This window comes from Lipophrys pholis, assembly GCF_963383615.2.
Source record: "Lipophrys pholis genome assembly, chromosome: 19".
Classification (NCBI taxonomy): Eukaryota; Metazoa; Chordata; class Actinopteri; order Blenniiformes; family Blenniidae; genus Lipophrys; species Lipophrys pholis.
The window spans coordinates 18,188,285-18,203,090 of NC_137647.1; the positions used below are offsets into that span (position 1 = coordinate 18,188,285).

Here is a 14,806-nt window from a genome sequence, read left to right on the forward strand (position 1 = left end):
TAAAGCTGCAGTTTCCTGCAGGATCAGCAGAGTTTAAACAAGGTGTCAGATCAGGGTGTGTGAAGAGTGTGACGGGCTTGAACCGAGACACCATTCATGCTTTATATCGTACCAAGAAGTAATACTTGTTAAAATGACGCACTTTCTCAGGTTTTTCCATATAAAGTATTAATTCTGTTTGTTGTAACTGTTTAAAACATCTTTAGCAGATCAATCCAACCCAGCCGACACCATCGTGTCTTTAAAATAAGAACAATTCTTCCTCTATTACTTAACTTTATATCTTTAAACATGGACAAGGGGGCACTTCTGGGTATTTCCCATTTAGCTTTCGAAGAAAGTGCAAATCTTTCACTTGTAAAAAGATAGTTTGGATGTTTTGTTAAAGTCGGTTGAACAGTGAGGAGGAACACATAAAGCGTTAAGATCACTGCAGCTCGACAGCGCCACCAAGTGTTTTCAAATATCAAGCTTCATTCATCTGCAATGCAAAATCAGTGTGGTGTATAAAATTTGATTTTAAAAGTTCAAAAGTTGATTTATGTGGAGATTTCAACCCTTATTTATGAATATTTGCTACTTAAAACATCAAACTGTAGAAAATCTATATGTGATGAGCACTTTTAGAAACCAGTTTTCATAATTTGAAGAATGAAAATGTTATAATCCCTGATCAAAGGAGGGTAACTTTCAGAAAGAAAAACTCAAAAAGACCGTTTAAACCAGCTCGTTCCACTTTATTAGCAGAGGCATTCACATTAGTGTGATGAAACAGTTCTGCACTTCTTCCAGGTGTGACGGTATAAATGACGTTTTGACATAAATTAAAGCAGCATACATGACGGGGAAATCAAAAGCTTGACTGCTACAGACAATTTAATCTCAGTGTGCTGGATTTTCATGGAACATTCACTCCACATACACAGACCGATTCCTTACAACAAGACCAGAAAAAAGTAAATACAAAGAGGATCTTTCTGTTTCGTTTTGTTTTTCCCTTTGGAGCTCCATCGCTCTATTTCAGATCAGTTAGCTTTATGAAAGATATGAAAGGTTTTGTGTTTTTAAGCTGCTGCGATTGCGAGATGTCGCTAATTAAACCGAGCCGATTTACAGCGACGGGGGAAAAGAAAACACACGAGGCAGAAGGAAAAGCCTCCGCCACTCTCTACACGGGATCAAATCTGAGTCTGTTTCCAATGATTCACAGTGCAACGCTCCCCAGAGTGAAAAACACACATTTCTTGAAGGAAAAAAAACCAAAAACCTGTATAAATAATATCAAACTAAATAAAATAAAAAAACACAGATAAAATAAAGACTTCACTAAGACAAGACACAACAGATTAAGTCAGGGAATGAATTGTGAGTCGACGCTCCTGAATTGAAGAGTGAAACGCCCAGTGGCGAGACCGACGGGAGTCGGAGGCGTCGCTCAGGGTTCCATCGACAACGAGGAGGTGTACAGAGCATCACACAAAGATCACAAACCAACACCGCAGCGGAGACAAAGAGAAGAAGAGCGGACGTCTCATTCCTCAAATCTGCTGTCCAGGATGCTCTCGAAGGTGAAGGGGAGGAACTTGAAGCCCTGGCCCGTGTAAAACTTGTTTTGAAACTCCACCCTGTGAGAGAAACAGAAAATCGATGAAGCGATGACGGTGACGGCGCCGCGGCGCTTCCAGGTGACGATCCTGCTGAGTGGAGCAGTCTGGTGACCCCTGCTCTTCATTCCATGTCTACACCCCGGGGCTTCTTCTGTTTCCCTCCTGCTCAATGATCGGAGCCTATTTTTAAAACCTCCACGCTAAGTGACGGCTGGATGACCTTCAAAGTGAGGCGCCTCTAATGTCTGTCGTTCCACAGCAGCGGGGTCGAGTCATTTAACACAATATTAGTTTAGGCAATGTTTGTAGAAATGACTTGTGGAGTACGGCGTGAACGTTTGGATCGTACGTTCCTGCTGAATTACTTAAAAAACTTAACTGAGATGAATTAAAGGGGAATTAAGACAAAAGGGTCCCGTGTGTTTTCTGCACTCTGCGTTTCTCCACAATCACATTATTCCAAGTACCTCTGTGAATGAAAACTCTTCTTATAGTAGCAAAACTACACACACACGTTTAAAGAAACTTCAGCGTCTCGATCTCATTTTTATATACATGTTCTGATGCGAGCGTCAAGGATTTTGATGGCGCACACACACATTCGTCACGAGGTTTGTGTGCTCTTTCAAACAGCTGTAAATATTTCTGTTATTTGATTTTTTTTTTTTTTACAAGTGGATTTTGCTGTGTCAGATTCTTTTGTGAGCCTGTGAGTCTCGACTGAGGGCTAAACCCTTCGAGCCACAGAACGCATTGACTATTGCCGCTTTAATACTCCATAGCGCAGTGAATTTGTTTTGATCAGACAGGACTGAATAGTTAGAAATAACCAGAAAAGCACCACGAGCATTAGGAAAGTATATATGTGTGTGTGTTTGAAACTCTAAAACGAGAAGTGGACGTCTCTGTGGCCGGTTGGCGAGAGCACGCTCAGCCAGCGCGCCGTATGAAGGACAATTATGGAGGGGAATTCCTGCCGGTGGATTATGAAACAGGACGACATTCAGTAAACCAAAGACATTTATGAGCGGAGAACAAAAGACTCCTGTGGGAACGAGCGGTTCTGTTCCACACAGACGCAAAAAGGGTTAAAAACAATCACGACTCTAACAAGAGCGTCATATATTCTAGTTGTTAGTTTGTAATTAGAGCACAAATTGACTGGCGAATACCTTTAAACACCTTTGTATTGAAGTTACATAAGAAATGTGTTACATGACCGAGTTCTCATCGGTTCGTCTATTTAAAGCAGCTTGTAAATCTGTCACTGGGATCTTAAATACAATGCCTTTGTCATTTGGATCATAACAAAAAAAAAATGTCAGGAAGTTTGTTATGCCTGTCACTTCTCAAAAACAGCTGTTAAATAAATCCCACCGCTCTGCTAAAGCTGATTCATTTACAGGCCACTGATATCGCATTAACCGTCTTCTTTACAAATCTATTTGCTGCGTATCGGGACAACAGGTCCACATGAAGAGTGGAGTGAATATTTTCAGCCAGCAGGTGGCGGTGTAGCTCCATGGATTTCAACCTATGTTTGTGTGTTAAAAAAAAACCTCGAGTAAATCAGGCTTCGAGTTTGTTCTTAACTCACCAGTGCAGTCGCAGCGCATGCAGGAACGCCGACAGGCCTTCCATAATTAGAAGAATGGCAACTGTGAGGACGGCAAAGGAGCCAAAGAAAATGGAGAGAAGGAAGAACCCTGCCATGCTGCGGCTGGAAAGGCCGATATGCATCACCATGGTCCACAGCACCTCGGAAAGTTCTGAGACAAAGAAACAAAAAGGCTCATTTCACACGGGCGCTTCGGGCTGTGTGATTTCAGGACATGCACGTGTGCTGGAGGTGACGTACGGGCATGAGCCAGACTGAGGGCCCAGAGCCTCAGGTAGGACGCCGTGTTGGAGATGCAGCCCAGGCAGTACTCGATGGTGTGGATCGCCTGGTGGACTGCAACATCCGCAAAGTTAAACTGTGGGGAAACCAGAGGCGCGGGGCAGCATGAGAAGCGCATTCAGCGAAGCAGGTCATAAAAGAGAAGTCTGCTTCATTGTGTGTGTGGGATTATTCTCGTGCGGGACAGAAAAGCCATTTGCAGCAAGTTTCCCCCGGGGAATTATAACGGGCGCCTTCGCCTGAGCGCCCCGTGAAACCCAAAGACTCAGCAGCCCTGCTGATCCCTCATGTAACACCACCGAGATTGCGAGGAAGAACCGCCACAGTGGAACCCAATACTGACGAATCCCTGCAACCCACCGTCAACAAGACCACACACCCACTAACACAAACACACACACACACACACACACACACACACACAGCTAAGAGCAGCGGTTTGTAAAGGGAGAAAAGCTGGAAATGCGTGTCAGAGGGAAGGAGAGGGGGGTGAAGGGGGTGGAGGTGCAGCGTGAGCTCCTGTCCTACCTCTTCCTCTTCACAGGCCTTGAAAGCAGGTGACAAAAGGGAACGCTTGATTATTGACAACACAGACACACATGTAGACAGCGAGAAGTCAGTCAACAGCAGGGGGATGAGAAAAACCAAAACAAAACAAAAAACATTTGGATGAAGCCAACACAACTTCAGGAAATAACAACATACTGCACATTTTCAGTTTCAGATTATTCCAGGTCAATAAATAAGAACTCATTGCTTCTTCTACATTGATTCAGATTAGACAGGATTATCCTTCCAGACAGTTGTTGTTGTGGGCTTCCCCAGATTAAAGATGGGAAAAAAAAAAAGGAGAGAGATAAGTGTATTCCAGTCTCTTACACTTTGCCCCTACACGATCATGTGAGAATGAGAACAAAACTCTGAATCCTGCAACTGAACTCCAGGAGATCCTCCACAGTGCAATGCAAGGATACAGCTGAGGCGCTGAGGTCGTCTGTTTGGATGTGTTTTCGAGCTCTTTGGGTCATGCTGTGCTCTCGCTCCCACCAAACTGCACCCAGGTTTACTTGGGAACAGGCAGAGAGCCGCTCTGGAAGGATCTGCTTTGCTTGTTTGCTGCTCTGACAGCAGGTCCATATAAGGACGGCGCGAATGGAGCGACTGCACCGGAGTTTGTTTTAATCAGACCAATAAATGTGGACGTCCTCCTGAAACTTATTTACAACCTTAACATGACCCAGGAGTCGATGGTCAGAATCAAATAAGACATTTCATGAACTACAAAAGCAAAACAATCAGGAAAACCATTAACATTCGACAATAAAGAGCCTGTAGGAGCTTTTACACGTCTCCTGTCCACAGACTGAGGTTTTCCGTCGTCACTGGAGAAGCGGAAACCCAAGATACCAGTTTGTGTTTCCGACGCCGGCGGAGCGACTGAATTATTCAAGATGTGAAAAGATCCTATAACTTCCATCACAACCCTGCCGCTCCTGTGCCGTGACAAAGAATTAGCACGGACGGAAGGTTGAGGCGTTGACGCTGGACGAGAACGCGGTCCGGTTACCTCGGGCTCCTCGTCGCTCTGCTGGGCGAGCTGGTCATGCTGGATGATCTCAGCCTCGTCCTCGGTGGGCCCGTTGCCCACCCGGATTCCACCAAAGTTCTGTGTGCCCTGCGACGGGGGGGGAGGAAGGAAGGAAGAAAGTCACTGACTGGATGTGGACTTGTTCCACAGTGTTGGTGAACCGCTTTGTTTTCCTCGTCTTACCAAGTTTTTCCGCCACAAATACTGCCTCCTGAGAATCAAGGTTTTCACCACTAACATACAGGGAACGCACGCCAGGGCGACCAGCACCAAGAATGTTTGCAGGCCCATCTACAAACACAAGAAGAAGAACAGAGTGAGCCTGCAGCGATCACGCCAGGGGGGAAAGCTGGACGCAAGTGTGAGTCTGACCTGTCCTCTGTAGAGAGGCTTGTTGGTGGGGTCACTGTAGCTGAAGAGGAACATGTTGATGAAGGCGATGAGGAGACTGGGAGCATCCTTGGAGGTCCAAGCGTCATAGGCGACCCACTTATAGAAGATCAGGATGGCGAGGTAGCCGAACAGGCTGGACATGAAGACAATCTCTGGGATGAAGCCCAAGTAAATATTAATCGGCTTCTGGAAATACCTGTAAAAAACAAACAAATCAAACACACACAGACATTGAGTTGTCGTCAATGTAACAGGTTTGATATTCTAAATAATACAAAGTGTCTGGATGCAGGACTCACAGATGGTTGAAGAGACTCAGAGAGACTCCGAACAGCATGTGGATGACGCCCAGGATCACAGACATCTTCATTTTAAAGGAGTTCAGGAACGTCAGTTTATTAAGAGCAATGTTCCAAATCTAAAGGATAAATAAGACGTGTTAGGATCAATTACTAAAGACAAACATTTTGAAGAAATGTGGGACGGTAGAGGACAAGAGAGAATTACTGGATCGATGCCGATAGGGTATGGCCCCTTGAAGACTCCGTCTATTACTGGGTCCAACTGCAGAATCCGGTTTCCAGTAAGAGTGTCTTCGCTGAAGGAAGAGGACACATGAATGACGTGAATTAAAGCAGCATGAAGGTTTAAAATGAGTTTAAGTATATTGAATTGAAATAATTAAGTTTTATTAACACGCAAAGCTTAATTATGTAATTATCCCTATAAACTAACTGTTAATGTTGCATTGAAGAAATCAAACAACTCCAGTTTTCCAGTCCGGTTTCAGAATTTTTAAATGAAGGCCTTACGTCCAGTTGCCTCCTCTCTGGGGCATGAACATGGGCCTGACGCTCCACCCGGAGCCGAACACGTTGAGGGACTTGGAGAAGCAGTCGTTGTAAATGATGCCGGTGTACATGGAGAAGATTCCCATGAGGAGGATGATGTAACGGCCCGCAAACAACATGCTGAACATCTGCCACAGGGAAAACAACAACAACACACTTACATCTCAAGATAAATACGGGTTGAAGTTTCAGCAAGAAAAACTGAAGAACTCGCCTCTCAAACCGGCGTTACAAACGTAATTACATTATCATCGTGCAGTTATTGTGTACCTGCCTATGTGTAGGACACTACTTATAATCTGCAATACTTTTTCTTCCGCTGGATTTTCTTTGGGAGCACATAATTCTAGAATAGTGGGCGATGACTTATGTTAACGATTCGGCAAACAGTTCCACAAAAATCGCAAACAGTCGCAGAACATTTCCCATTCAAAGCGAATGGGAAGTTGGCTAAATACACAAAAAAAACAAAAAAACACGTCGCTCTTTAACATCATGAGGCTTCGCCATATTCCAAGCTACAGACTTCATTTAACTTTTAAAACGTTTCCACATCTGTCCACTACTCAGGTGTGAAATTGCTTTCTCTAATCTGGACACCAAATCTTAAATTGGGAGTCTTTATAATTATACTTTTCCACCGATACTGATATTCTCACATATACACATTATCCTCTTTCTCATACACACAATGATAAAGCTATTGCTACTTGAACCTAATAGTAACAGTATGGAGGAGGTACTAGTCGGCAGCAACCGGCTGACACACAATTCTCATGAACTGATCTATCTAGATGGCCTATTCCTCTATCATGTGTTACTTCTTGAAGTATTTTCTGATGATTCATTCACATCTGTACTATCTCTGGAGCGTAAAGGAACCTGGTAATGTTGCTGTGGGACTGATGAGATGACCATGAAGGGCTCCATACCTCATTGTCATTCTTCTGGGCCATCAGCCTGCTCTCCCTCAACACCAGGTACAGAGCAGCGCACGTCATGAGTGTCCCGTGGCCCAAATCGCCAAACATGACGGCAAAGAGGAAGGGGAAGGTGATGATGGTGTATGGAGCTGGAGACAAGGAGGGGGTGGTTGGTGCGGTGCATGAAACAACAGGAGCGACACTTGAAATGAAAGGTAATGACGAATGAAGAGGCGGGACAAAGGTTTGGACAAACAGACCATTTGTCCAAACAGAAAAAGCAAACTGCTTCAGGTAGGGAAGGACAGACGCAGTAGCACAAGTACCTGGGTTAATCTCACGGTAGTTGCCGATTCCATAAGCGTCCACAATGTTTTGGAAGCCTGAGGTGAACTTGTTAGTCTTGTTGTAGGTGGGCGGGGTCTGCTTGGTTTGCATTCTGTTCAGAATGGAAGGCACAGTGGAGCCGCTCTTCTCCTGCAGGGCAGAAAGAGACGCCTTTTGTTTCCCGCGCCGCCTCAGCCGCTCAACATGTCGGAAGTGACTCGACAGATTCGGGTCAGTCCGTCATCGCGCGCAACGCCTACTCACCGTCCCGCGGCGCAGGGCGAACTGGATGGCGTCCAGGTCGGAGACGGGACACCACACCTCGGCGATCAGACACTTCTGGGTGACGTCGATGTTGCAGAGGTTGAGCGTGTGGTAGATGGACTTCATCTTCCTCACCTTGATGAACCAAACTCGCACGGTCTTGGCGGCAGCTTGCAGGACTCGCTGCCTGTGATCCTCCGTCTGGTTCAGCACCTGAGAGCAAGAACACCAGCACAAACGCTTCACCTTCGAGCCCCGGTAATATCTCAAAACAAAAACAATTCATGGACAAAGGAAAAGTGTACGAGTACCGACACACACTTTACAAGAGATAAAAATCTAATAAACACTATTTTGGTGCAAATGGAAAGCTGCAACTACTAGACAGGACGAGACAAAACAAGAATGGAAGAACAGGCAGCACTGCGGTTGTAGAGGAGTGGAAGTTGCTGTGCTGAAGAAACATCTAATAGACTCAAAGGAAAGGAGACGAGCTTCTGCTGGGATTACAGCCAAGGTGACGTTATTTTATATTGTACATTTCAGTAACAAATCAAATTGCTTCAAACAGCTGGCGAGAGAGAACACAAGGAAGAATAAAAAGAAGGTTCATTATAGCCAATATAATACCAGCAGCAGTAAATCACTCCACACATGATTTTCAGCACCAATTAAGTGTTTCCACACAAAAAACTCAGCTTGCTGCTGTATGAGTCACAGTTAAAGGTCATCATCATCATGAGCAAACAGCAGGACACTGAACGGTCCGCAATGTCTGCCTCCAGCCAAAGTCCCAACCGTTACCGGGGCAATGGCCAGACAGCTTTTTAAATAGCTTGGCTTTCTCTCACATCGGTGTCATTCGGCTCTCATAAACAACCAGCGACAACTGTAGCAGGATCTGGTACACAGAGTACAGAGCTGATGGTGCACAGATGCAGAAGATAGTTGAATAAACTCCCACACAGAAGGAAAACAAGAAGTTCTGCACTGACAGACACAGACACGCTCAACAGTGCAACTTTGAACATCTCCGATGTGTCAGTGTTACAGCTTTTCCTACGTCCTCCTAACATTCCTCACACAGATCTCAGCTCCCACCCTTCCTGGCGTCAAACTCTCTGCAAACCAAAAACATTTTAAAGCCTTTGAACCTGCAGGATCAACATGTGCACTCAGACGAGCTGAAGTTTGTCCCCAGATCACATCCAATAAATCTATGTGATCTGTGGACACGTGAGCTGCGCTTTGCGACTCATGTTCCTATTGCCCATGTTTTTATAGGACTGTTTATCATTGAATTTTATTTATACTCTCTTGCATGTTCGAACACCTCACATACACTGGCAGATGTAATTCCATTGTGTAATATACTAATACTTTCTAGATCAAATTCTTGTAGTGGCAATAAATGGTTCAGGAGGAAAGTTTACAGCAGGAACAAGGAGAACAACAGAATTCATTTCACAATCACAACTCATTGGAAGTGTTAGAACAAATGCTGGTGGTAGAACCAGTTTTGTCTTAGTTGCTACTTTCTACAAGTGTTTTTGACTCAGTTTCCATAGAAAAACATTTTTGCTGACAAAGAGGAAATGGAAAGTAAAAAAAGAAAGAAGAGAGAACTACTGAACAAGTCAGAAATGCGTCGGGGCTCTCTGTTCTGAGCGTTTACCATTTGCAGGTCGTCGATGCGAGCGTTCACTCCAGCCAGCATCTCCTTCCTCTCCTGGGGGGTTTCGGGACACGGGTACAAAGTGGCTCTGAATCTGGGGACAGACGAGCGCGCACACACACACACACAGTCACACATCTGTCAGTGGTTCGGGATTTTAGAAAGTGGTCGAACGTGATCACGTCTCTGACCCCTCGCAGATTTTCTTCACTCGATTCTTCAGCTGGTCTCCCTGGAAGAATATGATGAAGACCGACTTGTGGACCTGGCCGCCCTGCGGAGTCATTTAGATGTAAAGGACAAAGTCAGATTGATTTGATCCGACAGGATGCAGAGGTTTGTATAGGCGCCATACTAACCGTAGCTGGGTCCTCCAGAGGATCCTCGATATCGGCCTGTCGGAGGAACACGTTTCCTCGGCAAACCCTCCACAGCATCCTCTCGAAGGTTGGGATACGCTCCCTACCGATGACCCCCGCCACAAATCTGCAGCACAGGCAATTTATTGCTATTTACAACAGATTAAATCAACCAAAAAAAAAATTGGTTGGGATTTCTGATGAAAGCAGAGAGGGGCCTTCAAACTGGGAAAAATGACATTCTAAAATAACTATTAACGCTGAGATTACAGTAATGTTATTATACATTTCCAACTCCTCCCAGGATTTACAGAGAGACATGTTTTGTTCTTTCACAGAAAAGACAAGCCTCGAGCAAACTTCATACAGCACTTTTTAGTCTCAGTGAATGCCAACTAGCATTGAAAAGATCTTTTATTGAGTAACTGCAGACAGTCCAGCACGCAGCCGGCTTTACCGGAGGCAAAGGCATGTACATGGTGTCATTTTACAATTTATTAAATTTGAGAGAACGGTGCTGTAGCTTTAATTGCTATGAAGGGGAGATCGACTTCACTATTTTGTTGTGGCTCGTGTTTCCTTCCTCCTTCTTATCAGAGTAGAGCGTTACTAGATTTGAGAATGTGCTTGCTCCAGCCGACCACAGTCGCCCGAGTAAGAAGAGTAGTGTGACCTGGTCGGAGGTGATTGACTGGTTGTGACGCTCCAGATTCACACACAGATGGTCGAAGTTCACAGCAAGGAAGAAAATCCTTAATCCTCTGGATTTATAGGAGGGGGGGAAACAAGAAGAAGCCTCACCCCAGCCTGAGCGGAGCCACTCTGGTGGGCTCGTTAGTGTCCAGAGGAATGGACGACTCCTCCAGTAAACTGGGATCCTCCATCTGCATCACAGTTCAACAAATTAATGCATAATGACAAAAAAAAAACGATGACATCAATTTGAAAAAAAGAAAAGAAAAAAAACAACCCACAGACGGCAACGCTCCCCCGGTTAATATCTGAGCAGCTCCACACTCCATTTGGCTCAATGATTCACCTCAATTAAGACTCATAGCAAACCAATAAAGAGGACTGAACACAGAGCTTTGTTTGTGAAGGCAGTGAAGCAGAAGTAATGCCGGCCAAAGGTGGCTCCGACAACCGAGAGACAGAGTGATAACTGTGTGGAAGAACAACACGCATCACATTCTCCATTCATGTCCCTGTCTCAGTTCAGAACAAGGTCTCCCTCCTCACACCTACAGATCAATCATTATCTTCCTTCTATATTGCCTTTATACCTTTAAAATCGCCACCATGATTTATCTGTACATAGTTCTATCTAAACTAAAAACCTGTCTTTTTAAAAAAGCCTTTTTTTTTTAAATGTTTTATGTGTCCCTTTTAAACTTTAACAGACTTTTCTCGCCCTGACCTACCTCTTCTTTTAACTATTTTTCTTTATTTTCTTTTCTATTTTTCTGTAGCTCTTTGAGATTGTTTAAATGTAAAGTGCATAACAAATACAATGTATTATTATTATTATTATTATTATGATGATGGTTTTAGCTTTTACAGCCATAAAAGTGTCACTCTTCCCTCAGATTCTCTCCTGAGGACATTGCTGTGTAAGGCCGCCGTGACGCTGACCTCATCAAAAAATTGCTGCGTGCGCCGCAGGATGTGCTTGAGCTCGGTCAGCTCCAGGAAGTTCTTCTTCAGGGCCTCTTGGTTCGTGTTTATTTCCTTCAGCTCGTTCTCCAGCTTCTCAAAGGTGGCCTGGGACGGAGCAGACGGAGAGGTGAGCAGGATGTGACACAGCCCGCTGCTCCATTAGAGACGCCGCACTCACCTCCATGTCAATCATGTCCCTGGGGAAAGGAACCTCCGGGTTCTCCCCTGTGTCGATTATCTGGATGTTGGCCTTCTTGATTTCTTTTTCCACAAACCCTGTGAGGGAGATGAGGCGTTTTCTTTCAGTGAGGTCAAAGCAAGTGTAAAACGGAAAGATCCACACTTCCCAACACACCTTTGATTAAAGCAAAGTTACATTGCTTGTAACATGTTTATAACTCCATTGAAAGTGCTTGAGTGAAAACAATACATGTATCTCGTATCGATCCTGAGTTGAAGGGTTTGCTTTTCATTCGTCTCAGGTTCAGTTCCAAATAATTATCAAACAATGCCTCGTTCTCTTCCTGCACTTCCTACTTCTGTATCGAGTGAAATGTCTATGCAGCTTGGGCGGTGTCACTTTTACACTTGTTTAGGTACTGAAAATGTCAATCAAAGCTGGAACACCCCCTTCCACTGGAAAGCTTTTTCTCAGAAAGACAAAAATGTAGAAATTAAATATCATTCTGAAATCATTTCAGATTTTAAACATGTTTGCCCAACAGGACCAACTAGAACTGTTGTTTTGTTTGAGTAAAATGTAATGCTCCCGGCTTTCAGTTGGAAAACCATTTCACTCAGTAATTTTTGCGATATTTTCAGAGTGTGTGAACTCCGAGTGGAGAGAAAGCAGGACCACATTGCTCATTGCCATGCATGGCTGGTGTCATGGTAAAGAAACGTACTCAGTTTACGGTCCATCTCTTCACATCGTCGCACTTCATTGACAAACTTTCGCTGGAAAACATTAACGTCGGGATTTAGCTGCAAAAAGAAACACAAAAGAGAACATTAATGAAATAGTTGTTGATTGTCTTTAAATTGTGTGAAAGTCTGCCACGTGTCTCGACGAGAAGACACAACTTTTCTATTCTATAAAAGCACAAAGCTGCCCTCAGGATTTCTCAGGAATGAACTTTCCTCATGCGTGGAACGAGGAGTCAGCTGCGAGCACATGATGCTCAAGGCATGCAACTTTCTCAGCAGTGTTACTGATGCAGGGGCATTCGTCACCACCACCCTTACCAATACGTAGTTATTGAGGCTTCACCTACAGGCTCTCTGTGGCACGTTTGAAAAAAGAAACCCTTAAAAAATCTACACAAGACAAATGGACAAAGAGTGGACTCACGTCACGAAACTGCACCATCCCGATCTCCCCCAGCTCGCTGACACAACAGTAGGCAGCTTCGGACTGGAGGAAGAGCTGAGCCAGCGTCATCTCTTCGCTTCTGAAGAGTTCCCCCATGTTGGTGGATGTGAACAGTCGGCGCCCTCAAACCGATCGCAAGCTCTGAAACAATCCAGCAGTGACATTGTTCATTAGTGACGGTCAAACATTCCTGTGAATCGGGAAAGAGTTGTGTTCACTGACTTTATTGCGGTAACCTGGAATGAATCACTGTGCCTATTCACGTATATGAATATTCGTTATAATTTAGGGTGAATCGTGGCATTCTAATCGTTCACTGCTCGTGGTCTCGGTTTCAAAAAGCTTGACAATCCCCCGGTTGTAAATACACACTACTTCAGCAAAGCGTGAAGGATCTGAGAAGCTTAAAGGAAAGATCACTAATGAGTGAGGCTTCTATCAGGTCTGTGCCACTTTAACACGAGCCGGACATGTGACAGAAACAAAGAAAGAAAATTAATATGCCAGGTCTCATGCTGATCCCATGATCGGCACAGGAATGTGGTAAAGGTGAAAGACCAGTCACAATATTAAATAAACTGTAGGCTCAGATTATTCATACAGAGCAGGTGCAATATTTAATGCTAATATAGAAGGTGTTTTTTGTTTTTTTTTAATTATGATGGTTTTAGTGTGAATACGTGTTAACTGAGCAGCACTGCCTCCTACTATAAAACAAGGACCACACAGGGCTTATCTGTGGATTATACGGCTGCAGCATGTGACCTGCGGCTCTCGTAAGCTGCAACAGCGTTCGAGCAGCACCACTGACACAAGTAACACTTTATAGTAAGTACATTTCAACATGAAAACTGGAAGTGGAGACAAGTCATGCATTGATCTCTTTGTGTTTTAACGGAAGAGGACGTGATGTTAGCTGCCCTCTCCAAACACCTGAGGCTTCACCTGTCAAAGCCCAACAAGTCACACAGCTACCGGGAAGCGGCCGAGGAACCAAATGTACCCGACCGATCTCAAAATCCAGCCACCAAAACTAACTTAGAATCCTTCTTCTCAAAAAGGAATTTCAGATTTAATCCGACTAAGGACTGAATTTTCACAATAACTGACGGCGTTGGTCACATTACTTAGATTAATGTTAAAGTAACAGCACGACATGAGCTCTCGCAAGATTAATATTAACATTTCTACAAATGTTAGCACTGTAAAATTATATTAAAAACATTTTAAACTCAGTTTGAAGTTTAAAAGGGGCTTTTAAAAAATTATGCTAACTATATTAGCACACCTGTTGAGAAATATTTAGCCAGCTTAGCTCACGTTAACATCATCACCACCAGAGGCGTAAGAGACTTATGGTTCAATTAAACCTGATAATCAGTTAAAAGCTCAGTTAAAGCTTCTTTTCTTACCGTTTATGTGGAGTTTGTGTCGCTCTCTTCTTGGTTTTCCTCAGTTTGTTGTTACGAGGCTTCAGAACTCAGCCCAGCAGCGACCTTCCCCAGCGGAAGCGTCCCGGCTACGATCTTCCACAATAAAACACAACCACCCCGAGCGACGGGAACCTGATGCGCCACAGCGCTGCGGAAGTGTTTATTTTGAAAGTCATCACCGGAATCGTTTGTAATGTTGCTTTCTTCCTTGACGGGTGTAAAAGCGCCCCAGTGGCGAGATGGTGCAATTACACTCATATGTCATTAAATTAAATAGCAGAGTTCAGTATTTCTTTTCATTTTGATTTGTTTTATTCGTCTTTAAAATAAGGTCTTATATTTGATATTTAATATTGCGTTCATTTAAAAAGTAAGATCCTTGTTTTCACAAATCACAACACCTTGCTATAGAAAATAAAATAAAAGCAAGCTTTTTTCATCAAGGAACTTTTCCTATA

The 14,806-nt window shown here is 44.0% G+C and overlaps 1 protein-coding gene across 3 annotated transcripts; it reads right to left on the reverse strand.

The window, feature by feature from the left end:
- Positions 1–711: 711 nt before the first annotated feature.
- On the reverse strand, positions 712–14,448 carry atp6v0a1a (ATPase H+ transporting V0 subunit a1a). Of its 3 annotated transcripts, none has more exons than XM_080487833.1 (22): positions 14,328–14,448; positions 12,895–13,056; positions 12,449–12,527; positions 11,722–11,819; positions 11,520–11,648; positions 10,689–10,771; positions 9,888–10,014; positions 9,720–9,802; positions 9,529–9,622; positions 7,854–8,066; positions 7,589–7,739; positions 7,272–7,411; positions 6,301–6,467; positions 5,996–6,086; positions 5,788–5,906; positions 5,468–5,684; positions 5,279–5,386; positions 5,075–5,182; positions 4,036–4,053; positions 3,466–3,583; positions 3,205–3,376; positions 712–1,625 (listed from the first exon to the last, which is right to left on the reverse strand). In XM_080487833.1, the coding sequence occupies exons 2-22, from the start codon at positions 13,009–13,011 to the stop codon at positions 1,532–1,534; spliced, it is 2,526 nt and encodes an 841-aa protein (XP_080343959.1). In that variant the 5' UTR covers positions 13,012–13,056; positions 14,328–14,448; the 3' UTR covers positions 712–1,531. The 3 variants fall into 3 exon arrangements, with proteins under 3 accessions (XP_080343959.1, XP_080343958.1, XP_080343960.1); XM_080487832.1 differs by having other exon boundaries at positions 4,036–4,080; XM_080487834.1 differs by lacking the exon at positions 4,036–4,053.
- Positions 14,449–14,806: the final 358 nt, after the last annotated feature.

Coding starts and splice junctions, on each gene's coding strand:
- atp6v0a1a (XM_080487832.1), bottom strand. CDS start 13,011: ATGGGGGAACTCTTCAGAAGCGAAGAGATGACGCTGGCTCAGCTCTTC. Junction 7,740..7,853: donor TCGCCCTGCGCCGCGGGACG/GTGAGTAGGCGT, acceptor TCTGCCCTGCAG/GAGAAGAGCGGCTCCACTGT. Junction 3,377..3,465: donor CCTCAGTCTGGCTCATGCCC/GTACGTCACCTC, acceptor TCTTTGTCTCAG/AACTTTCCGAGGTGCTGTGG.